Consider the following 26,902-nt stretch of genomic DNA (forward strand, 5'->3'; position numbering starts at 1 on the left):
TTCTGCTATTTGACTTTATCCAAGGAGTTCTGACTTCTTCCACTGATGTAGCAGGCCGAGCAAGGTAATTATCTATGCATGGCAGCTTTGAAGCAAAAGGCATCTCAGAAGTGGTTCAACTTTCTAATTTTTCAAAAACAAAAGGGGCCAAAGGAGGGGCGAGAGAAGGGGAAGGAGCAACAGGGCTTAATAGGCAACTAATGAAATGCTAATGTGCACAAATGAATTTTGAAAGAACACAAATATTGCCTTGAAATTAATTATACCTCTCCCATTGTCTTAAAAAATGGGAGATTAAAACTTGTCTTGCGATGTTTACTCTGTTTAATTTTCAATTGTTTCTTTTGATGTTTCTGAGAGAAAGGTTTGCACCTGCATTGGAAAAAAAAGCCTTTGAACAGATTGCAAGCACTCGGCAAACACTTCATCAGGAATGTTAGTTGTCTGACTCCCTTAGCACAAGGGAGGCTTGATGATATCTTTGTGTGTCTTTGACTCCTTTTGATTAATAAATGCAAACAATTTTTCTCAGTAACCTCTGTTGCAATCTATGCATGACAATTAGGGCCAACCTCGAGTGGAGGGAGGCGCAGGAGTCTGCTTCCGCTTCCTCTGCTACAAAATAAATGTGTGATGTGTGATGCCTTTTGACAATTAGAGAATGAAATCTCGGCGGTGATGCAATTTCAGCAACTGTTTATTATTTCTGTTCCCTACAAGGAAAGACCGGTGTTTATGACAATCTCCCCCCACTTCTGGATGGACAATTTGATTATTTCTTTCCCGGAGTTGCATGTCCTTTATTGAATTCTTGGGTTAGAAAAAAGAGACATTGGCTTTTCACAAAATTGATATTTCCATCAAAACGGTCTGTTGAATGAGCGTCCTAAGGAAAGCAGGGCGATTGTCCTGGAATACTCCATCGGCGCTCTCCGGGGCAGACAAGGCTGCAATGCTTTGCAAGTAGCCAAGTCTGAGCTCTCTCTCGGCACTCTGGCCTTCCGCTGAGGGCCACCCAGCAGTGCCTTAGAAGATGTAGCCATGTGTTGGCACCAGGGAGTACAGTTACAGAACATAGACTTTTCTGCCAGCAGGGAGCCTTTGCAAAAGCCTGGGGTGTGGCAGAGGGAGGGCAGGGCAGGGTCTTTCCACATCTCCAGGAAGCAACATCCACATGGAGTCCAGGATGGACAGCAGCCTGAGGCTATGCAGTACCCTCAGAGACTGGCATTTGTGCACGCAGCATGATAAGCAGCCCAGGGCATGGAGAAAGAGGCCATGCTTTGGAGATGGTTGTCTCCTCCAGGTCTGAGGCCACAGTGTCTGATCTGCCCATGACTTTCTATCCCACAGTGATGCATGTACTTACTTGCTCAACACATACACGTTGGATCTTTGCAATGACCATGTCCCCCGGAGGGGAGGGGGAGTGGAGAGAGAGCTGGTGGGCTTGAAGAAAAGGGGGTGGGCTGGCAGGTCCATTGAGGTCTATTGGTGGTGGTAGGTAGGTCCCAACAGAAGCTTTCCTGTGACCAATGGAGGACAAGTATTTAGGGCTCCAGTGGGTCAGGCGGTGTAATAGGAAAGAAGATGCCAGGCGAGAGGAGTCATCAGAAGACAAGCAAAGGATCTGGGCTGGGGGAGACATTAGCCCCAAAGAACAGAAGAGGAAAGAAGCAGGTGGTCAGGAGGCAAAATCCGGAGAGAGAAATTCTCTGAGGTGTTGGGGCAGGAGGCTGTAGCATAGAGTTTTGTACCATGGTAGAAGTTGACTCTGCTACATTGTTGCTCTGGATGTGAGCTTCTGGCAAATTCCCACAGCACCTGGATTGTCTGTCCATTCTGAAGTGATGCACAAGAATACCCGCCTCTGGGCCATTTCAGCTCTGATCTCCACGTAGTGCTCAACGAGGAGACACGTTTGATAGACGCATCCTTGGGCAACTGCATTACCACACAGGCAGTTATGCATACCAAGCTAAGCCAGCGTCGGCCACCACCCATCCAAACCACGTTGTGCAGCCACACCTGCAGCACACCTGCAGAGCTTGTGTGTGTGTTGAAGACTCTGGGTGGTTGCTTGCACAGTGCCTGGGTCTGGGGCAGGTGACTGCCCATAAGCACTTGTGTCGAAAGCTTGGTCCCCAGCTGGTGGCACTATTTTGGGAGGTAATGAAGTCTCTACTGAGGAAGCAAGTCACTGGGATTGTGCCTCTGGAGATGGTATGGCTGTCTGACTCCTGTCCTCTCTCCTCCTCCTCCCTCCTCCCTCCTCTCTCCTCCTCCTCCTCCTCCTCATCCTGCTCCTCCTCTTCTCTCTCTCTCTCTCTCTCTCTCTATCTCTCTCTCTCCCTCCCCACCCCCCTTATCCTGCATGAGGTACAGAGCCACCTCTTCCACACATCCCCTCCACCATGAAGCTCTCTCTGTCTCCCACGGGCCTAGAATTAAAGGAGCCAAGGACAACAGACTGAACCTTCTGATGCCAAATGAATCTTCCCTCCTTTAAGTTATTCTCTGATATTTTGGTCATAACTAAATCAGAATTTTCAGTTCTATGACAGCCTGCAGGGCCACAGGCAGGTCATCAACCAAAACACGCGATTGGTGCAGGACTAAAGTTTCTATGAAATGACTGCAATCGACTCTATATTAAGAAATACTAGATGCCTGTAAGCTCAACACGCAGGAGGCTGAGGCAGGAGGGATTCAAGCCAGTCTGGGTGACATAGTAGGACGCTGTCTGAAAAAAACAAGAGAAGAAAAGAAAGGAAGGAGGGAAGGAAATGAGAGAGGAAAGGAAGGAAAGAGGGAGGAAGGGAGATAGGGAGGGAGGGAAAGGAAATGAGGGAGAGAATGAGGAAGGGAGAAAAAGAAAGAGAAAGAAGAGAGAAAGGGAGAAAGAGAGAAAGAAACAGAGAGAAAGAAACAGAGAAAGAAAGAAAGAGAGAAAGAAAGAAAGAAACAGAGAAAGAAAGAAAGAGGGAGAGAGGGGGAGAAAGGGAGAGAGGGAAGGAGGGAGAGAGGGAGGGAGGGAAGGAAGGAAAAGAAAGATTGAAAAAGAGGAAAAGAAAGAGGAACAGAGGGAGGGAAGTAAAGAAGGAAGGAAGGAAGATGCATAGGTAGTCATTGCTATTGTAATTAATCATCTCCATTGGAAATAGCACTTTTGTGAGGATCTCACTTAACTGAATATCACACACTCCTCTCCATATCTATAGACTAATTTTTTACTTGCCTTTATAATCTTGGCTTCTGTATAATCTGTTGTTGTAAGTTACCTCAAATAACTTTTACAAATGATGGGGTACATTATAAATAAATATAGTTATCTAGGATAATAAGAAGCTTTCATAGTCTCCTGATGAATTATCCACTCATCTTACTTTCAAAGTCCCTTAAATTCAGAAAAGGATAAAAATATCTTAGGGAAAAGTAAGGTGGAACAGTAAAGAATCTCAACTTTAGATGACTATTTTCAGTTGAATGAAGAGAGGGGGAAAAAATTCCCAAATTTTGTGTAAAATAAGATTGATATGATAGCAATGGACCTTTGCCAGTAGATAGCAGCGAACGATGTTCCAGCTGGGGGCCAGCATGACAGGGGTTCGATGTGAAGAATGATGGCAGGGAATGAATTCTTCATCCTTTACCCACAGAGCCGATATTCCAGATCCTTCCACTCTGCTCTGATCCCTGGGTGCACTGGGACCCTTGTTGTGGTAGCAGGACACCAGGCATGGGTGGGAAGCCAGGGACCAGCCTGTCTGAACCCACGCGGAGCCGTGTGGATCAGGAGATGCAGTCCCCTAGCAGAAGGCAGGCTGAGCGCCTACAGGAGGAGGTGGCCGTGCTGGGCCTCGGCCCGCCTACAATTTAATTTCTAGCGGCTTCACCCTCAGAGACTCTTGGGCTCTCTGAGCTTCCATTTCCTGATCAGTAGAATGAGTGACAATGGTGTTCACGGTATGGGGCTTTAGAAGTGAGGAATCGTGGCTGAGCACCTCAGACTTCACCTGGAATACAGTTAATGGGTAATCCATTTGTTTTAAAGAAAAATAACAGTAATAACACTCTTGAATCTGAGTCTGCTCCGCGGTACCGTAAGACACAGAGGTGTTTGGGGGAGATCAAAGTAAATTTGGTTGAATAAAAGGAAACAGAAAGGTGGTAATTCCTGAATCCACAGAAGCTCAGAGCAGCCTTGCTCCCGAATGAGACATTGGTGAGGAACGCCCCCCTTTCCCGGGAAGAGACCCACCTGCCCGGGACCAGCTCTGGTGGCTCCTATAGCAGGCAGGCAACAGCAATGGTGGGTTTGAAACCTGAGAACAAAGGACAAACTGAACAGGAGAAGGGAAATGGCCCATGGAGGAAGGCACCTCTGTAGCCCCTGGGTGTGAGCCAGGGGGCAGCAGGTACTGACCTAGCGAACTCATGCTGTCCTGGGGGGGAGGGGGCGGGCGGAGCTCCTGCTGTCCTATGGCACCGCTGAAATGGGAAACTGAGGCTCAGAGAGGAAGAGGTCAGCGCAGGTTAAGTGGTAGTGTGTGGACGGCCCATTGTCAAGTTTCCCCAAGGACTGCTGTCAGCCAGCACCCCTCCCCCATCTCTCCATCTCCCCCCCCCATGCCAAGTCCCTGAACACACAGTCCAAGGTGGCATGCTAATGAAGACGTTCCACAGAGACCGATTTTATTTCATATTTATGAGCACTAATGTAGAGAGAAATAATATTAAATGCATAGCGATAGATTAAAATACCTTCGGAGACGAGAGGTAATTAAGAAGCAAGGGTGGAAAAACCTTGATTATTTACAAGAAAAATTGTGAAGGTGGAAGGAGCTATCCTTGGAGCAGATGGAGAAGATGGAGGAAGCGGGGTCCCCGGCAGGAGAGAGGCGGGGGGGGGGAAGCATTTTGCAAGCGTTGATTTGGGATGCCCTCATCATGGAGGAGTCTGTGGTCGTTATGGATGGAGCCAGCCACCAGCGCCTAGTGTGAACTTGTTATCGGAGTATTTTATAGTCCACCTGACCGAAAAGAACAACTGGCCTGTGAAATGATAGAGCAAATAAAAAAAGCCGTAAAAGAGCCAGAGTGGTAGTAATGGGAGATTGTAAGTACCTGAGCTCGGGGCAGAGTGCATTAAGTGAATGAAATAAAGCTTGAAGTGTGGGGGGGAGGGGGAGGGGGAGGGCTGGACACCGCAGAGAGGTGGGGAGGAGGGAGCGGGAGGAGGGAGTTCCTGCAGAGGGCACTAACTCAGCATCTAGCATGTCAGGATCCCGTGCCGCAGAGGTGATTAAAATGAGCATCTGTATTCACTGACTGGTCCCTGTGGCACAGTCTGCCCAGTTCCTTCTCCTGGCCATCGCATGCCGGGCCTGTCTTCCGCACCCAGCTTCCTGCCACCTTAGAAGGTTCCCGTACAACCTCCAATCTGTCCAAGCCACACACCAGGGGTTCACAGACAAGAACTGGAAAACCAGGGTGAACTGTCCCACCTCCCTGCATTGTTCAACGTGGCCTCAGCATGGAGAATGCTTATGTGAAATTTAAATTGCATTTTTGGATTTCCATTTGAATGCACATGTCTGAATAAGTACCAAAGTGAGGGCTTTCTATACCAATAGATTAGCATCCATATCTTATAAATCACTTGATTATGATCACATGAAATATAACCATGTATTATTAAAGTCACATGTTTCAAGAAATTACTTCATGACAGCTGTCCAGACAGGACTGCTCCAGGTCAGTGATGTCTTGAGACCCAGAGCATGCACAAAGGCCCGGTGGTCGTAGGAGAGACCACGAGAGCTCAGCCACCCAGAGGGTCAGATGTGGCCACACAAATTCCAGCCACAAACCCACACAGATCTACCAGTCAATGCTGTGGCTTATGGTGGCACCAATTCCACACAGACTGCAAGGGAACTGGAGCAAGACAAAGGCCAGTCCTCCTCTGCGTTTCCAGGATGTTCATCGCTAAGCTGCCCCAGACCTCAGGGTATGCTGGATCCAAACTCTCAGCCTCGAGGCTTGGAAAATCGTTTCCTAACAGTTCGCTAGTTCAAAAGAGGAAGAGGACAAGGAGAGCCTCCAACCCAGCTGGGAGGGAGAAGGCAATGCACTAAGAGAATTTCAAGCTTGCAGGTAGATGACACAAAGGTTTTGGGGAACGACAGGCCAGTCATCCTGGGCCAGGCCTCCCCTCTGCAAGGATCAAATGCCCTCTCCACCAAGGTCAAGACCCCTGAACCCCAAGGCTGCCGGGAGAGGTGAATCCTGCAGCTTCTCACCCCATTCGGTTTAGATTCCTTTGTTTCTAAAGTATGTTTGTTTGAGCACGCGGAACTCCAAAAGGAAGGGAAAAAATGACTTGATAGCCTACTTCTTTCACAAGGCAAAAAAATAAAGCCCTGGCAAAATATTATTTTAGCTATTTGTTCTGAGATTATGCCTTCCATTTTCAGGATGTTAATAATGGACTCTGGAGAGAATTTTTTTCCCCCAGCCCAATAGCAATGTTGTAAAATTAAACATCCACGTGAGTGAGGGAAATTGAAGTAATTATCTTGCAAAGTAGAGGGAAACCTCTTCTATCCAAGAGCACCCCAGACAAAGAGCCCAACGGAACTCGTAATAACCGTTACTCCAAAATTGTAGCTCCGCGTAAGTGCTAAGCACTCACCAGCATTTTGAAACATCGTTCTCTCCATATTATGCCCCCTATTCGTCCTCTGCCAGTCCCGGTGGCTCTTTGGGGTCTTGTAGAGCAGAGGAGAACGCAGGTAGGGATTTGCCTGATGGACAGGGCCCCCTCCCACTGCCTGCCCAGCCCCTTCTCAGCACCCACCTACCCTGCCATTTAGGGAACACTCAGGCTGAAGACAGAGACCTCACAACAGTTCAGGGAAAGGAGCTCGCTAGTCTTCTCAGGCCTGTCTCTACAAGAGGGTTAAACACTCCAACTAGATCTCTAACTGGACCAGAGCCAGGAAACAGGGACATGGAAGCAAGCAAAGCCCGGGGCCCAAGGTGGTGCCCCAAGCCCGTCCACACTGGCTCTGGTCAGCACAAAAGGTGCATTCCTTCAGGGCTGGTTCAGTGTTTCATTCAGGAAGCGGAGCCTCCCAGTGCCTCATCACTGTGAGATCACAGATCATTTACTAGGTGTCTGTGTCTCTCATTCTTTTTGGATAGGGAGGGGAAAGAATTGTCCCTACTTCAAAAGGTTGGGAGAGTTAGACAGATGTGGGTAAAACCATTTTTGGTGCAGCATAAACACCATTACATGTTACCTGGGAGCTGACGGATGTGGCCGTTGTGTCGGCAGGAGTCGGGTCAGGGAACCAGAACATGATGTGAAGCACAGGTGAGCCTCCGAGAGCAGGAAAGACAAAGGAACACAGAAGCCACAGAGGCAGGAGCTGCAGGCAGCAGCCCTCACCCAGCTGGGCCTGGAACATTGGGATTATTATTTATATTATATTATGGGACTATTGTACTATACTGTGCTATTCTGTTCTATAACCTGGGCCATTGGAAGAGAGATCCTGAAGAGCTGAGGCTCGGGTCTCTGGGCCCTGAGCAGGAATGGTAAAAACTTCTAGAAATGCAGAAAGAAAACAAAACAAAACCAGTAACATGCTAAGGAAAGAAAGAACCTTGAAAACTGGCCAGAAAAGCCATCAAAAAGAAGCAATCATCATTCTCCTCCTCCCCCGTGCCCAGTCTCCTGCCCCTCTCCATGCCCTTCTCAGGACCAGCTGGGTATGGAGGACACAGAGTGTCACTACGGGCACAGAGCTCAGGGAAGGGTGACAAAGCTTACCACAGGGGTCCCAGAGGGGCCTCTGTCCTGGGGCAGTCTAGGCTGCTGAGGTAGACAAGCATTGAAAACAAAAATAAATACACAGTTATGCGTTTTGATTCGTCCTGAGGACGATGGGAATCATAAAGACAATGTTTGTGGGAGGTCACGGAGCAGGCCTTAGAAAGTTTGTTGAAGCCGAGATATGAAGTATAACACAAAGGTTCCACTTGCAGAATACAAGGGCCAGGGGAGGTGGGAAAAGGTGATTTCCTAAGCCAAGGAGACATCATGAACACATGGCAGAGGCCGTTGGAGAGGAGGGTGGGCTCACAGCCCACACACGGCAACAGCAAGCCGGCCTGCTGCTACATCTGACATGGCCCGCTGGCTGACCAAGGGGCACTCACACATTGGGAGATTCAATCACCGACCCTCAGTTCTCACAGTCCCTCACTGTGATGCACCAAGCAAGTACTCGGGCAGCTCTGCTCCCTGGACCTTCTATTTGTTTGCTTTGTATAGACTAGGTTTAATTATGTTTCTGTTAAGTAGGTCAGTTGCAGTATCAGGACAGAGTGCTCTACCCCATCCAGGAGGGTCCATTCCTGGGGTCAGGATACATTCATTCATTCTTCCCATAGATACTTGAGCATCCATCCAGTGTCAGGTCAGATTCTGAATTATCGTTCTCTCTTACTACATCCTTACAACGTTTACACTCTACAACATTTTCTTAAGAAGGCCCTTTATTGACACATTGGGGTGGAGGGATGCTTGATGGCTCATGTTTCATCCGGGTACTGTGGATGGATATACGTGGAGAATTCCCAGTGAGGCCTCAGGAATGTTGTCTGTGTTTGGCATTTGACTGTTCCTTGTTCCGAGACATCCCTTCCTGCACCAGCAAGCATCTTGAGAAGGTGGGTGGTCCGCTAGAGGAAGGCCTGAACCCAGGGCAATGGTACCCACGGACTGTAGCTGCGATGGCTAGTTTTGAGTCCAGAAGGAGGGCTGGGGATTGAGAGCAGGTTAAGCCGGCAGCACCACCTTAGGAGAAATCTAGGGCAGAGAATGTACTGGGTTCTTGCACAGCAATCATGAGGGACTCAAGAAAGAGCCAGCGCCAAATACGTGTGCACCAGCTTTCCATCCTTGAGATAATGTAATGCAGGGTGCCAGCGGCCACTACCTGCGTGTCTGTGTGCTGGTGGTCACTGCCTGTACGCCTCTTGACCTTCGGTGCACCCCAGTGACATTGCCCCCAGGCAGTCCCCAGCTCCCGGGTTGTTTCCATGGTCTGTTCTCGGGGCCACCACATCTAAGCTGAAACCCAGGCACCGCTTCGGTGCCCTTCTTGGGCACAATGGAGACGAAGCAACGATGCCGGCAGCTCTTTGTTTTCCCACAGTTGGGACATCTGCAGATTAGCTAATGGATGGTGTTCCCATCTTGCCAAATGTTAATGGTGTAAAATGTGATCATTTTGCTGACAAATGTAAACAGGTCTCATTCTGACTTGCAGTGAAAATAATCCCTCAATTTTGCAACGTGGGAATAGTAGATTTTTGCGGCTGCTAGGTATTCCAGTTCCAACCTCCTCCTGTAATGTGGCTTTCCTTCTGTTGCAGCTTTCAGGTGATGCATGTGAGATGCTTTCTCATTAGCACCCTAACAACAGATATGGTGCATCCTATGCCTGCATTGCACCATCTCAGACCCTGGAAATGAATTTGTTATAGCCGTGGCTGCAAAGACATCCACTTGTCTTACTCTGGCTGGGTAAGGAAGACTCTTTTTCCCTCTCCCAAAGTGGGGAGAAGCTCTGAGCTGGTGTCCTCTCCCCCCTCCCCACGCCTTCCATTTCAGTCCCATGCAACTTGCCAGAGAAACAGCTTTTAGAGCATTAACATTGCTAGCCTAGGAGTTTTCTCAAGGGATGATGTCTCATACATACCTTCACTTCTACAAACATATACGTAATGTACCCCTTCTGTCCTTCCCCTTATGACACATTACCCCAAATTTTAGTAAAAGAACTGCTTAAGATTTCATAGGAATTTGGCATCCAATTCTATGCTGAAGAAGCCCATTGGCAGGGCTCAGCTTGATGGCCTCTAAATGAATAAGAAAAAATTCATTAAGAATTCATTGGTTTTAGAATCTAGTGTCATTCATAATACAACATCATTTGGAAAAGCAGATAATAGAAACCTTAAATTTCCCAGGCCCTATGTAAAAACATCTTGCAAAGGCTAGAGAAATATCTTGGCCAACAGAGGAGAGAAAATTGTGTACACGTACACACACACACACACACACACTCACAACTTGTGGGTCATTTGACCCAGGGAACAGGGTCAAATGGAGTAGGGTTTAACATCAGAACTGAGGCGGAATGGAGGGAAATGTACTGAGAAATGACTGAACATTCTGTTAACGATGGTTGTGACAGTCTGTCATGGAAAAGTCATGAAGAAAGATGGGGTGTTTCGGTGGAAAGGAGAGGAGGAAAAGGAAGAGGAGAGGAGAAGGGAGTGGAGAAGAGAAAGGAAGAAGGGAATGGAAGATACCAGAGGGGAGGGGACTGGTCCTTGGCAGGGAGCCACCGGTGAACTGGATGTCCCTTAGAAGAAGACAATCTGGGCCTTGTCTGAAAACACAAGCAGGTGAAGGGGTGCATTTTCATTGGCCAGTGATGAGCTAACTGAGCCAAGACAGGAGGTGACAAGGGCACAGCCCAGCGTGCCATGCAGTACAAAGCGTGGGATGGGGTCTCTAAAGGGGAGAAAAGCAAGGGGGAAACACAGGACAACCAAAACCAAAGTTGCCACCACACGAGCAGAACCAAATCCAGCAAAACAAAAACAAAACTAGCCCTTTTAAATGTATACATTATATATATTATACGTATTAGATAATATTAAGGTATAGTGTGTGTGTGTGTAAAGAAAATTTGAATTGGAGACCAGTAACGTTGTTACCCTCTGTCTCTATGAATTAGAGTATTGATGGTAACATACATGCAATCATATAGTGTTTCAAGAGTATCCATATTTTCTCAGACATGGTTACACAAATCTTTAATCTTAGTTTCTCAAGAGACAGAGACAGGATCGTGGTCTGAAGCTGGTCCCTCAGCCAAAGACAGTTCAAGATCCATCTGAAAACAAATTAAAAAGCACGAGGGCAGGGAACGTGGCTCAAGTAGGTAGTACATTTGCTTATCAAGGTCCTGGGTTCAATGCTCAGTCTGGATAATGTTTGTACTGCTATAAATTACATGTGTGTATACATATAGATCACACACACACACACAAACACACACACACATACATATACTATATACATGAGAAATTTTTATTCATCCTGTATCAGATCTAATCTGAGAGCCTGGATATCCATATTACCAGAACATGGAGACTCAGGAACTCGCCCGGAGCAGAATTTCACAGTTTACAAAGCACTTTCAAATGTCTAGTGGGTGTTCTAGGAAATAGAATGTGAAATGAGACTGGAGGACAGGTGGGATTCTTTTAAAGCAGAGGAAATGGAGGCAAGGAGAGCAGGCAATCGTTTCCTGGCATTGCTAAGATTTGCTCTCAGGGCCATTCCACTGAATGTCAGACTCCTTCCTCCCCACCACACTGCAGTTAAACCCCAACATCTAAACAAATCCAGAAATATGGTTTGTACATATGGTCCTATGTAAATATTTACATACAACTATGTGTGCACACGAGCACACACACACACACACACACACACACACACACACACACAGGGGCCTATTCTGGGCCTAGGGTAGGCTTTCAGAGCTCTCTTATAGGAAATCTGTGGTCAAGATATTGCATTAGGAAATTAAATGTGTAATTTGAGCCCTCACTAAAATCTGTGCACCTCCGAATTAAATTAATTGTAATGTTCAAAGAAAATACATCATTACACAATAAAAATGGATAGGAATGCTAAAAAAAATTAAAAGTCAACCAGCTCTGAAACAAACTTAAACTTGCATGATGGCAGGTGAGAGACAAGTATACTTCATCAAAGGCGTCGAGGTGATCGTGTAAATTGGAGCACATGCAGACACCAAATATCATTATTCAGCCATTAAATTGCCACACTACAGGGACTGCCAGCATAACACAGGGACAGGTACCAGGGGACTCTGCCGCAGTATGGCAGCAGACCTGATTAATGAAGCAATAGCAACCTGTGGTCCAGGCATTCCTCCACCTTTCAACCCCTCCCAACCACAGGTGCCTCCCTCCTCTGTCTCCTGAAAGAACAGACATGGACCGAAGGGCAGGGATGAATTTGGAAGCCAGGGATGAGAGGAAAAGGAGAAACAAGGAACTAGAAAGAGACTGCATGGGTTACGGTCAGACTGCAGGCCTCATCTCAAATACTGCGTTTTCCAGGGGCTCCAGCTCCTCACTGAATCTTCAGATTTTCCTTTGTGCCAGTTCTCACACAAAAGGTCCCTGATGAGTTCAGCAATCGTGGCTGCAAATTGGACCACCAGCCAACAGGCTCCTTGATAGTGGATACTGCAAGTTCAGGAAGAATTTTCTCTACTTCCCTCTACCTGATTTATAAAGGCACTACTTAGCTTCCCAGAGTATAATAAATATTAATTAATTTGCCGTAATCTTGCTTAACAGTTTTACAGTAGCTTCATAAAGCATAATTAAGATAACAGACCAAAGACTATATCGATGGTAGGTATTATTATCTTGCTATATTAATTTTCAAAAATACAGTGTCTAAGCAATACCTTAATTATCCACATAAGTAGAGCCGGCCACAGCCACCTCCACGGGACACCTCCACTGGGATGCGGGGGGGTCAGCGTGTTTCTGTATCCAGGGTCAAAGGTGGAGAAGACGAATTCATTGTCAGCTCTTCTCAAAGATATCATGACACCCCATAATCAGATGAAGAGGCTCAGAGAGGTTGCTGCCTCTCTGAATGAGTGAGGAACAGAAGACTCTGAACCAGAGGCCCCAGAGACCTTTCTCCAGGGAGACACCGAGGATGCAGAGACACAAGTAGAAGGAGGGTTGGTCTCAGGGTGCGAGGATGGAGAAGACCGGATGGTTCTCCTCCAGGCAGGAAAGGTAATTTTCACGTGGCCACAACCTTTGCTTTGCTGCTGTGGTGCCAGGAAGTTGAGGAGAAGAAGGAAGAGGATTGGAGCACAGGGATCTGGACTGAATCTGGAGGAATTCACCGGCGTGGACGACGGGAGACGTGGGGTCCACTACCAGGAAGAGTCCACCTGCTCCTCTTCGGCTGTCAGAGTCAAGTGCTGGCACTGGGGTAACCCTGCCTAGAGCTGTCATGCGAGGCAGGAGGGAAAGTTGTAGGTGTCAGGTTCCTACTAAGCTGAGGTTTACGAGGGCTGCTATTGTTGGCAGAAGGGAGGAGGAATCCACCACTGATCACCATGGTCAGGAGATGTCCCTGGAGGAAAACCCCTGACACGGCACATTCTGGTGACAGTCACAGCCTGTGACTGTGTCTCTTGGTCTTAAGCAAGAATCGGCACATGGTGGGACCTCATCGTGGAGAAGTGGGTGCTCTTGTTTTTGTTTTGTGGTGCTGGGAATTGAATCCAGGGTTTTGCAAACACTACCATTGAGTGACACCCTCAGCCCTTCATTGGAGTTTTCATTTGCTTGTCCATGCACCTTTTTGATTGCTTGTGGGCTCTTCGTAGATTCCCTTTTGTAAAGCATGGGTCCAAGAGTCCTCTATATAGTCTGGATACCAGTCTTCTGCCCCACACATTGTACCAATATATTCTCCCAAATGCTGGCTGAGCTATTCATTTTCATAACTCTGTGAAAGAACAAATGTTGTCCCTTTGTGTGTGTTCTAAGAAGTCTTTTAGCTGAAGATTAGATAGATGTTCTCTGATGTTGACTTATGCAACGTTTGTAGTTTTACCCTCACATAGATAGGTCTAAGATCTATTTTACGTTGATTTTTATATGTGGTGGAGGGTGAAGGGTATGATTCTTTGTTTTCTATATAGCTATTCAGGCTGTGTCGGCACCAATTATTGCATACAATTATTATCAGCACCAATAATTTACATACGATTCTATATGGTAATTTACATATTCATTTGCAGGTTGCATTTCCTTGGCCCCTTTATGGAAAAGCTGTTAACTATGTAAATGCTGTGGTCCATATAGTTGTCTCTGTGTCAGGATTGCTGTGACTCTACACGAACCCTACAATAAGGTAGGAAGAGCACTGTCTTTGCTCTTTAGAAAAAATATTATTGCACCCTGCATTCTTGGCATTTTCATATAAATTTTACAATTGACTTGTCAGTTTCTAAAAGAAAAGTAAGGCGGTCTAAAAGATGTTTCATTAGAATCACATTCACTCTGGTTCGGTATTGAGTCTTCCAATCCAAGTGTATGTTACACGTCTGCTTTCTTTATATTTAATCTCATGGATATTTTGTAGTATATGGATGCTGCACAGATTTTCTTAAATTCATGCTTCATATTTTTATGCATTTAAATGTTTGACTTTCAAATCCTTCATTGCAAATACATAAAAATCTTACCCATCAATTCTTGAATGAATCCATGCTTGGGAATCTTGCTAAAATCACAGATCAGTGATAGTAATTTTGTGGTGGAGTCCTCGGGATTTCCTGTGCACACAATCACACCTTTCAAGAATAAAGGTGACTGTCTCCCTTTCCAGCCTATAAGGCTTTGCTTGGCCCCTCCTGCAACTGTTAGCATCCCGGGAATACTATGAGAAGGAGTGGACGTCGTTGACTTCTGATTCCAGAAGAGGAAATGCTCACTGTGTTCTCATTACCTGTGATGGCTGCTGGAAGTTTCCCTCAAATACTATCTGTTTGAGCAAATTTCACTCCTCTTGGTTTCAGAGTTTTCATGAACAGATGTTTAGTTTTAGTTTTTTAGTTTAGTTTTCAATTTTTTCTCTTTTTCTATGGAGATGATCTGATGGTCTTCCATCAATATTGCAATTTTCAATGATTAATTTTCCAATGACAAATCAACTTTTCACTTCTAGTGCATTCTTTTCCCTCCTCCTCCTCCTCCTCCTCCTCCTCTTCCTCCTTCTTCTTCTTCTTCCTCTTTGTGGGTCAAGGAGCTTGAACTCAGGGCCTGGACACTGTCCCTGAGCTCTTTTGCTCAAGGCTAGTGCTCTACCACTTTGAGCCACTTCCCGTTTTCTGCTGGTTAACAGTAGATAAGAATCTCACCAACTCTCCTGCCCAGGCTGACTTCAAACCATGATCCTCAGATCTCAGCCTCCTGAGTAGCTAGGTTTACAGGTGTGAGCCACCAGCACCTGGATTAGTGTAGTTCTTTATACTAAATTTTACAATTTTTTCTCAAAGATCATTGGTCTTGTGAATGTTTATTCATGATGGTGGTTTGATGATTTGGCATTAGTATCAGGACTGGCCTTCTGAGACAAGCTGGAAGTATCCATCTCCCTCTGTTTTGTGGAAGTTTCTGTAAGATCCACAGTTTTTCTTCCTTAAGTCTTTTTTTTTTTTTTTTTTTTTGGTCATGGGCCTGAACTCTGGGCCTGGGCACTATCCTCTTCAGCTCAAAGCTAGTACTCTACCACTTGAGCCACAGTGCCACTTCCAGTTTTTTCTGCTTATGTGGTGCTTAGGAATTGAACCCAGGGCCTCATGCATGCAAGGCAAGCACTCTACCCCTGAGCCACCTTCCCAGCCCTCTTCCTTAAGTCTTTACTACAACTCACCACCAAAGTCATAAGTACCTACAGTTACCCTTGAAAGATCTTAAGTATTTAATATTTTTCTTAACATAGATCTATTTTCATATTTTGCTTCTTCTTGGAATCTTTCTGGTGTTTCTTTTAAAAAATATATACATTTCATTCATTGGTATTAATTATGCCATAATCCCTAATTGTTTGAATGCCTACAGAGCCTGCATCCACGTTACTTCTCTCAGTCATATTATTAGTAAATTTTATTTTTAATCATCCATTTTAATCAGTCTAGATCAAGGCTTATTAAATTGACTGATATTTTCCAAGAACAATCTTGGTTTTCAATTTTTTTCCCTGTGTTCTTATTTATTTTTTTATTTTTTAATATTAAAAAAAATTTTTTTGGGTCCGGTCATGGGGCTTGAACTCTGGGTCTGGGCGCTGTCCCTCAGCTCTTCAGCTCAAGGCTAGCGCTCTACCACTTGAGCCACAGGGCCACTTCCGGCGTTTTTCTTTATGTGGTGCTGAGGAATCGAACCCAGGGCCTCATGCATGCAAGGCAAGCGCTCTACCACTGAGCCACCTTCCCAGCCTGTCTCTGTGTTTTGTATTTTATTTATTTCCACTTTTCATTATTTCTACCCTGCTACTTCCTTTGAGTTTGATTGCTTTTCTATTTCTAGCTTTTCAAGGTGGAAGCTAAGATCTGGTTTGTGATTTGTTCCTTTCACAGCTGTAGCTACAGTTGGGTTTTGATTGTTATTCCATTTAAAATATTTTCTAATTTCTCTTAAAATCTCTCCCTTAATCCATGCATTATTTAGAAATGCTTCTTATGTCCCTAAATGCTTGGGGACATTCCAGACCATCCATTATTGACTAATACTTCTCACTTCTTACTAAAAATGAATATCTTAGTATTACTGATCCTATTTACTTTTCTTGTGATCAGAGAACATACTTTCAAACTTTTTAAACTTCGTAAAACTTCTTGGACAGCACAGCATATGGTTTCTCTTAGTAAATAGCGTATGTGTCCTTGAACAGAATGTGCGCCTGCTCTCATTGGCTGGGAAAAAACGTAGCCTGAGCCTAATTGGCCAGAGGGTTGACTACGCCTTCTGTGTTGAAATCTGCAGGTACAAGAGTGGCGTCCTCTGGCTTTCCATTTCGTTCTGTCCATTTTGTTTTATGGATGCTGCAGCTTTTAGCACACAGAATTACATTTATAACTGCCATGTCTTCCTGCTCTAATACCCTTGTTTCCATAGCAAATTATCCATCTCAGCCATTTGGAAACTCTCTTTGACTTAAAGTTGATTTCATCTGACATGAATACCGTCACTCTGGCTTTCCTATGCTTCCTGTTGGAATGCTGCATTGATCAGAAAGTGATTTCCGAAGTAACAGTAACAGTAAGAATCACAAGGAATGAAAGAGAATACGCCGTTTAACACAGTCTTGACTTTATGTAATTACAGGAGAGGGTAACAGTGTGTGTCTGGTTTTGTTTTTGTGTTCGCTTCCACAGCTTCAGATAGAGTTCACCCAGCACTCAGAGAAGCTGAAGGGATCTTGAAAAATGCTGGTGGAGGCACAGACCTGACGCAGTTGCTTCTTCAGCAACAGCATGCATGAGCCCCAACAGACCATCCATACCTTCAAGGATCATGCCTGAAGGGTGAGCAGTCAACAAGTAGATATGGTGGAACTCACACTTGGGGCTCTTCTTGGTGACTCCTTGAACTTTCATTTACTTCACCAGGTTCAAGTTCCCCCATCTGATGCATTGAGCCGGTGAGGTTTCTGCTTGGTGCGGCCATGCTCGGAGTGGAACTGGGAGCCCAGCACAGCTCACCACATCCAGTCTATCTTTCAGAATACACTCTGCCTCCAGGTTTCTGGCTGCTTTTCTGCTAGGCCATTTGCCATCTCCGTGAAGATGGACGTGATTATCATTGAAACTGGAGTTTCCAGACGCCAGGCCTGAGCGCCAGCAGTCTCTGCACACATGCCAAATAAAGACACATGGAAAAGGGCAGAGAAGGGACATTTTATTACTCTGCAGCCACAGGTAGACAAGGAACAGAGGGAACGGGGAGGGCCCTGGCTGCTCCTTATTCTGGTCCTTCGGGAAGGGTTCTGGAGAAGATGCTATGGTGGCCATCACTGGTCAGGATAAACAAGTCAGCATTGCCCGGTGGGTGTTCAGTCCTGAGGAGGCCCCATTGCTCCTCCTTGTCATAAAGATGTCTATCAATCAATCCTGTGCTTCCTGACAGGATCGCAGGTGATTGCAAAGCAACTGCAGATACAATGAGTTCGAGGCCCGTGTACAGTGGAGGCGGAGATGCCAAGCTTTTGTCCTGCTTTCGGTTACTTTGTGGACTCGAGTAAGGAAGTGAGGTTCCTCAGCAAAGAGCAGTGTGTAAGAACTTCCTGCAGAATCATCCAGAGCTCTGGGCAAAGTCAAGACCCCAGACCATCTGTGGGTCTTTCGTGCCCAACATTTACCCTGTAGGGGTGCAGATGTTCAGCTGCTCTGGCCTCAGCATTCGGCACCATGAGCCACAAGGCCATGGCCTCCTGATGCTGATTGGTGAGACAGATGACTCCTATGAGCCCTTCTGAGTAGGCCTTGACCAAACTCAAAATGGTCTCAATTATGAGACCAGCAAAGATCTCCTGCATCCTGTCTGTACATTCCTCTTTCTGATGGAAGGATTCTGACTCGTGGTCACTTCCTATTTATTCACAGTCAAGACCTGAGTCACTTAAATTACCCAGGTAGGTTAAGAAGATGATGAGGAGAGGGGAGGAGGAGTTTGTCCACATCTCTGAATTCCTTGGCTATGTTCTATCCCCACTGTCCTGTGTAGATTTGGTCAGTCGACCTGCTGGGGGTCTCTGATATCCAGTAACATCCACATACTTCGAAATTCACTCTTGAAATCTGGTGTGTAACTGTTTTCCTCACGGCTAGGTGACTTTACAAGTGAACTGAGTTCTATCCTCTTATAAAAATGACAAATTCCAGGAATCCTACTGAGAAAACCACATGGCCACGGTGTGGTGTGCTGACCTCTTGATTTCCCCGTGGAACAAGACTTTTCCTGTCCCTTTGTTGTCATGTGCCGTGGTAGGGGTGATAGAGTCTTTCTAGACCTAATTGTTTCTAAACAAATATACCTAGCGATAACCCACTCTGGGCCCTTTTTGCTTGTTGGATAGTTTATTTTTGTCCATGTCAAGGCTTCGGAATTCAAAATGTGCTCAAAACAATTCAGAGAGCTCACGGTGAAGTCTTCTCCAGGGTGTTGAGATGACTCATTTCCTGGTGTAATGGAGGGAGAATCACATTCAGTTTTCTAAGAGAGAGAGAGAGAGAGCGCTCAGGCCTACCTGCTCTTAACAGCCTTTCAAAAAGAATGTTTTAGTCAGAGATTTTTATAGATTTTCGTGATAAAGTTTACAGGCAGGTTTTAAGATGTGGGAGGGGGGAGGGTAGAGAGGGCTTTGTTTTAATTAAAAAATCTTTTGAAATGATCATTCATCTTAACATTAAAAAAAAGGCTTCCATGGCTTAGGTCTCTGGCTCTTTATTGAAGACATAGTTTCCTCAAAGTAATTTATTAGCACTAGTTGGGAACATAATCATTTTACATTGCAAAAACATGTGCCGTATTATAGGAGCATAATAGTTTATCCACATAATGAAACACTACACAGCTGTCAAAACGATGAGGAGAAGCTGTGTGTACAGACTAGGAAAAATGGTCTATTTTATAAGTGACTTTCCTGCCCTATTTTATTCTAAATACTATGTGCATATATTCATATCTTTCTAGACGGATTGGTAAGTATGCATGCCCACTGTTATCAGTATTAATCTCTTAGGAACAGAATAGAGGGACGCAAGGGACAGAAGATTCATGTTTTACTTCGTATATTAAGTAGGGCACGGTCAGAAAGTTTTCCCCCTGGTGTAGGTTATTCTGTATTTTTCAAAATCGTTTTATTTTCCATCTCTGGAGGAGGAATGAAGATGGTGGAGTAATGGCGGGATTTAACCCGTGCGCCTCCTGTGCCTGGAGCACAGAGAGAACTCCACTTCAGAGACCACAGCAAACGCACTAGAAAGAACCAGAGTTTGACACCAACCAAGAAGCCCCCAACGTAGCATTTAGTAGAGACAAACACAGAGAATGGAAGCAGGTGCCCAGCGCGCTGCGCTGCAGTCCAGGCTGGGCTCTAGAGCCATTGCTGTGTTTTCTTCATTTTCTTTTCCGCTCCCCCCTCCTTTGCTCCCTTCACTCCCCACTCCCACCCCTGGACTCAACCTTCCCAGCGGACAGCAGTGACGTGCACAGGGTGCCGAAGCTGAATCTTGGAACTGTGAAGGCCACCACAGCAGCCCTGTTTTCAGGGACAACAGGACTCCATGAAGTAACTACAAAAGTCAGCAGGGCCCCTGGCCCTGGGATGGTCTCTGCAGAGCCTCTATGCCAGGGCCTCTAATGCCAGCGCCTCTGATGCCTGAAATGGTCTTGCCCAGCAAGCCCAAAAGCCACATGAGAACACCCCCCCATCAAAGGCTGTGCCCACACAGCCCCCAAACCAATAAACCAATCACAAAATGGACAACAGAATTTAAGAGAGACTTCTCAGAAGAAGAAGCAAGACACACGAGGAAATGCTCAACAGCCCTGGCCATAAAGAAAATGCAAAGCAAAACGATTCTGAGATTCCATCTCACCCCAGTCAGCCTGGCCACCATTAAGAATTCAGAAAAAGAAACACTGGTGGGGATGTAGGGAGAAAGGAACCCTGGTGCACTGGTGGTGGGAATGGAAACTCATACAGCCTCTCTGGACAGCAGTCTGGAGAGGTTCCTCACAAAACTAAACAAAGACCTTCCCCATGACCCAGCCATTCCACTCCTAGGCATCTACCCTGAGCATCACACGTCAGGATACAGTAAAGACACCTGCACATCCATGTTCATTGCTGTACTAGTCACAATAGCCAAGTTTTGGAAACAGCCCACGTTTAATAAAACATGAAACATACACACAATGGAATTTAACTCATCCATTAGAAAGAGTAAGATTATGTCATTAGTAGAGAAATGGATGGACCTAGAACAAATCATGTTAAGTGAGGTAGGCCAAACTCAGAGACAAACAGCACTTTTTTTTATTGTGAAAATACTGTACAGAGGGGTTACAATTACATGGGCAAGATAATGAGTACATTTCTTATCAAGCATTGTAGCCTCCTCCTTTGTTTCCCCTTCCCATCCTTTCCCATCCTCCCCTCGCCCCTCCACCCACTCCTCCCTGCCCCCCACACATACACCAAAGTTGTAAAGTTCATTTTTGACATAACGATTTGTACATCTCATTGTTGCAATGGGTTCACCTGTATACCTATTTAAACGATTTGTTTTTCCCCTTCCCCTCCATAAATTATAACAACACAAATGCAGTGAAAGCAGGGGTTATACTATGGGGGAGGGACATACAAAGCAACAAAGAAATAATCTTATAAATGTGTTAGAAATGATCGCATGAAAGAAAAAAACATTTGAATACATATCTTAGGGTTCATTTGCCTAACATCACCTTATCTGACCTTTTCTGCTTGACTCAGACATATACTAGATATTGCAAATAAGGGAAACCATGGGACCTATGTTTCTTTGGGCCTGGCTTACTTCACTTAATATAATTTTTTCCAAGTTTTTCCATTTCCTAACAAATGGGGCAATGTCATTCTTTCTGATGGAGGCATAGAATTCCATTGTGTATATATACCACATTTTCTTGATCCACTCATCTACTGAGGGGCATCTGGGTTGGTTCCATATCTTAGCTATGGTAAATAATACTGCAATAAACATAGTCGTGCTGGTAGCTTTAGTGTGGTCTTGCTTGTGATCATTTGGGTAAATGCCCAAAAGTGGGATTGCTGGGTCATAGGGGAGCTCTATGTGGAGTCTTTTGAGGAACCTCCATACTGCTTTCCAAAGTGGTTGAACAAGTTTACACTCCCACCAACAATGCAGTAAGGTTCCCTTCTGTCCACATCCCCTCCAGCATCTGTTGTTATTAGAATTCTTGATTTTAGCCATTCTAACTGGTGTGAGGTGGTATCTCAATGTTGTTTTGATTTGCATTTCTTTTATGGCTAGGGAGGTTGAGCATTTCTTCATGTGTCTATTGGCCATCCTTCTTTCCTCTTCAGATAAGTTTCTCTTTAAGTCTTTAGCCCACTTATTTATTGGGCAGTTGTTTCTTTGAAGATTTGTTGTTGGGGGATTTAATTTTTTGAGTTTCAGGTATATTTTAGATATGAGACCTTTGTCTGTTGTATGGATAGTGAAGATCTTCTCCCAATACATAGCTTTCTATTGATCTTGCTAGCTATGTCCTTTGCCATGCAGAAGCTCTGCAATTTCATGCAATCCCATTTGTCCAACCTTTCTTTGATTTGTTGTGTTTCTGGGTCTCTATTAAGAAAATTTCGACCTGTGCCAACAAGACCTAGGTTTCTCCTATTCCATACTGTAATCAAACAGCACTTATTTTATCTCATACACAGAAGCTCGATCTTAAATATAACCAGACATGATAACCCACACAGGACTCTCGGCATTCACACACAGTCAGGTTAAAGGAGGATACCCTTCAGGGAGGAACACAGAGGTGTACCTTCTCTGAACATTAAAATACTATTTATTGAAATAAACTCCAGGAAATGGAAACATGTTTATCTTTGTCATCGTTGTTGTTGCTACTGCTGCTGCTGCTGCTGGTATTTGTTTTTGCTTTTCTTTTCTTCTGAGGAGTAAAGAGAGGGCACGGAAAGGAAGGGAGGAAGGGTAAACAAATGTGATCATGCTATTCAGTATCCACTATGTAACTTGTAGGAAAGGACGGGAGGGGAAAACTGGGGGAAAGCAAAGGCTGGGAGGGGTGACATTGTCCAAAATGAAAATGTACCTGACTTATGAAACAGTAGCCCCTCTGCACAACACCTTAATAATAACAATAAAATCATTTAAAAAATAAGCCTCTGGAAACAGGAAGCAGTTCAAGGGGAGGAGGGGACCTATGGCACTGTGTTAGTGTCACATTCTGTTCACTGGGCGTGTGTGGATTGCCAGGAAGTGCCTGGTGAATATGAGATTCCAAGAACAGACACTGCACTTGATCTTAGCCAAAAGGCCAAGAAGTGACGGGCTGCATAAATGAATGCACACACACCCCTGAGTCAGAACCTGCCCCTGCACACAGCCCATCATATTGTGTGTGTGTGTGTGTGTGTGTGTGTGTGTGTGTGTTTTAATGAACCATCCTGCACCCATTCCCTGCTGAACACACAGTTAGGTTTTGAGTCTCCTGCTCCCAGGAGCTCTGGGTATCCCGGCCACCTAGGAAGACAGGCCATCTACGTGGTGCCTGAAACATGAGGGGAAGTAGGGCTGAGCCGAGCAGGCAGATGACCCTTTGGGTCCATCCAGACCAAACGGGGAAGAATCAGTTCCAGGAGCAACAGGCTGCCTGCGCCTCTGAGAACAGCTCTTGCCGTCAGGTAGACAAGAAGGGCATTCCCAGCCCCATGGCTGGCCATCACAGGAAACGCAGAACTCAAGGCAAGCTCTCTGGACTCGAGTCTCCTCCGGCGTCCATTGTGAGACAGCACATGGCAAATCACTCTCGGTGTATTTTTTAACTTCTGCCAGAAGACAATTTCCTTCTGCATAGATATTACTGTGATGACCCTTTTGGCCTGAGGACCCTGAGCGTCTGGGCCTTCACACGACGCTCAAGGTCACTCTGCAAGAAAGGGGGTAGAGTCGGCACAAGAACTCAGGAAAGAGCTTGCCTCCTCAGCCACGGGTCTGTCCCGTGACCATCGTGATTATTTTGGGGTCCATCACTGGCTGACGTCACCCCCGGTCCTTCTGCAGGATGCCACCTCTGCCGTGCATGGGCTATGAGCCAGCTGGAGCTGGCGGGAGGTGTGTCTAAGTTTCTGCCCTCCCCTCCCCACCCCAGGCCCGGACCTGCATGGAGAAGCACAAAGTCCTGGAAGCAGCCCACAGGGCCCCAGGAGAGGAGCTTGCCTGAAAGGTGCCACCGAGAGTTATGGAGGAGGGGGTAAGAGGAAGTGCAGGCTCACATCCCTAGACCCCGGATCCCAAACCAACCTAGACCCAGGATCCCAAACCAACCTAGACCCCGGATCCCAAACCAACCTAGACCCCGGATCCCAAACCAACCTAGACCCCGGATCCCAAACCAACCTAGACACACCCCTCCCTGCATCTGTTTTGGAAGGCACACCAATAAAGGACTTTGTCCCACACCCATGGGAGTTGGCTTCTCATCCAGGACTCGAAGGGAACTTTGTCCCTTCTATCGGCCACCTGTGTGACATCACTGCTTTCTCAAGCCTGGGAGTCCGACCCCAACAGAGGGGGACAGCCCGCACTGTCTGCTGACAGCCGGGGGGGAGGGGGAGACTAGGCTGGACCTGGACACATTTCTGTGAGGTGGCTTGCTTATGTGGGTTTTCTTTTTACTATAATATGACTCAAATATGGGCAAACTATAAATCAGGTATAACTTCTTTATGTTTATGGCTCTTACACATCTATAAAAACCAAAACAAATTTAAAGATTAAATACAGGCATGGCCATAAAACCTATAAAAGTCCAATTAAAAGCCTGGGTTTAATGTGACAGATGAGGCTGCGCTCGAGCTGCACAGCCTCACAGACGTGACTTCTGGGCCGACTGCTCCCGCTGGAGTTTCTACCACTTGTCTCCCGTCGCCCGGCCTGCCCCACGTCTCTGTGTTTCCCAGTTCTGCTCCTGGGATCCTGGGTCTGCATGGCATGTCAGGACAGCATGTGGCTCTCTGTGGAAAGATATGATCTTCCCAAAAACAGCCTCCTTCCATCTCAGCCTGGGGGGCTAGCCCACGTGACACTTGTGTCTTGGTCACCAGCAACCCCAGGTGGTGTAACACTCCACAGTTTACAAAGATTGTTCTGTCTGATTTCAGTACATTCTCCCAATGACCCTGTTGGAGGGAAAAAATGAACAATGCTTGCGGATTGGCCAACAACCTTTTAGAGGTGATCGGCTGAATGCAATGTGCTCTATCGTACATATAAAGGGTATTAGTCAGAAAAACCGGGGAAAGCCAATTCAGTGTCACGACTTGGTTAACAGTAATGCAGCAGTGACTTTTTTTTATCATGTGCACCAATGTAACATGTGGTTACAATGTCACCCGCAGGACAAACAGGTGGATGGGTCCTTGTACACCAGCCCTGTGTTGCTACACCTTTTTTGTAAGCTTCAAATGATGCAAAACAAAAGCTTTATTTAAAGAGAAGAATAAAAACATCATCAGAAGAGCTCTCGAGATAACCGTGCTGGAAGGTCATAGCGGAACTGCAGATAAAAATGTCTCACAGATAGACAGTTGTGACTACCCTTCCCTTTGCTTCCATATGTTGCTTCTTTTTAAAAAGCTATAATTAATTTTTCCACTATCATAGGAACATAAAAAAACTGGGAGATTATATATATAGAGAGAGATCGATCTATCTATGTATCTATAAATACATAATTTAAAAGAGTGAGAGTAAAATGTCTCTCACCACAGTTCCATCAAAAAGACAGTACTTGGGCATGGACCCGAACTTTCTTTCCCTGGTACAGGGATCTCTCTGCTTCCGTTCATCCTGTGTCTTAGCCTCTCCAGCCCCTGCCTGCCTGACTGCCTGAGCTCTGCTAAGGATCTGCTTACACTCCTGCACATGAAAGAGGTCTTGAAACTCCCACGGAGCCCCCGCCCCCCCCAAATTCCCCACTTCCTAGAGAGAGCTCACCGGCTGCTCTGTGCCCACACACCAAGGCCACACCCAGAGCCCAGGAATGCCCTTCCCACCCTTGGAAGCACAGGACGAATAGTCCATCCCCCCCCATCAGCACCACCCGCGTGGCTGCATCGTATTGTGGCCTGCCGAGGGAGCACTGGATGCCAGGGTGAGCACCATCTCTGCGACTGACATCACCACTCTCTGCACTCGGTCCTCCCCAGAGCTCTCGCCTCGTCTGCCCCTCAATCCCCTGTGTCTTCCTCTTCGATCCCATCAGCTACAGAGGCTCTCCTAGCCCTGATTATGGGGGAGCCAGAGGCACCCACGGCCCCTCTAGCACCCTTTCTCTACTCCCTTCCTTAGAGCATTTTGAAATAAACACAGCCAACCATCTCCTCAACCGGCTCCTCCCTCTTGGCTTCTGAGTTGGCTCCAAAGATACTTGTCTCCTGGTGGGGTCCTCCTGAATCCCCAGCGTGTCTGCAGAGCTTGCCTTCGCTCTTTGGTGTTTCCGTGATTCACATCTCCTGGGCTCCTCCCATCCCCAGCTCCTTTGCTTTAGGAGACCTGGAAATCAAGCCCTTCTTTCCTTTCCAGTTTTTGCTCATTCCAATGCAATGGCCACTTGAGCCACTCTGCCTCCCTGTCTGCTCCTTAGATAAGCCACGCTTGCTCCCACCTCAGGACCTCTGCACTGGCTCTTTTGTACTCGGGATACTCTTCCCACAGACAGCCTCGCAGCTGTGCGCATCGTGCGATTCAGATCCGAGGCTGAATCCACAGAGAGGCTCTGGTTGCCGTTCACCTCCCTGTCCCCCTCATGGTCCTCTCTGTAGCTTGACCACCACCAGACACTGTGCATATTCATCTGCTGCCTTATTGCCAGTCCTTCCTCCCTCCAGTGAGTCCCTGCAGACAGGGCATGTACATGCCTTGTGTTCAACTCTATTTCCCAGGCCAGTAAGAACAGAGAGCTGAGATCTAAGGCTCAAAGCCAGCCTGGGCAAGAAAGTCTGTGAGACTCTTCTCTCCAATAAACCACCAGAAAAACCAGAAGTGGTGCTGTGGCTCAAAGTGGTAGAGGGCTAGCCTTGAACAAAAAATGATCAGGGAAAGCCCAGGCCCTGCGTTCAAGCTCCATGACTGACCAAAAAAAAATACCTGGTACACAGCAGGTACTCAAGAAATATTTACGGAATGCATGAGTAACAAACGTACCTTCTGTGTTCTTCTAACAACGGGTACTTCCATCGACTGTAGAGGGGGCTCAGATGGGCTGTGTGTGAAAAGCTATAGACTCAGCAAATAGGAAAGTCAGGGGCTCCAACGTCGCCCGTCCCTCCAGAGAGGGACACTACGCTGAGACACACGTTTCCCAATGCCACTTAGCAAGTGAGCAGGGAAGCCCAGACATTCCTCTCCACGATCGC

General features: G+C 46.3%; 1 protein-coding gene across 1 annotated transcript in view; it reads left to right on the plus strand.

The window, feature by feature from the left end:
* Tex36 (testis expressed 36) overlaps window positions 1–17,561 on the plus strand; it is a 183,532-nt gene extending 165,971 nt beyond the window's left edge. The window contains exons 5-6 of the mRNA XM_013021888.1: window positions 16,619–16,710; window positions 17,492–17,561. Coding sequence (XP_012877342.1) covers window positions 16,619–16,710; window positions 17,492–17,561 — 162 coding nt within the window. The remainder of the gene's footprint in view (window positions 1–16,618; window positions 16,711–17,491) is intronic.
* Window positions 17,562–26,902: the final 9,341 nt, after the last annotated feature.

This window comes from Dipodomys ordii, unplaced genomic scaffold, assembly GCF_000151885.1.
Source record: "Dipodomys ordii isolate 6190 unplaced genomic scaffold, Dord_2.0 Scaffold58, whole genome shotgun sequence".
Lineage (NCBI taxonomy): Eukaryota > Metazoa > Chordata > Mammalia > Rodentia > Heteromyidae > Dipodomys > Dipodomys ordii.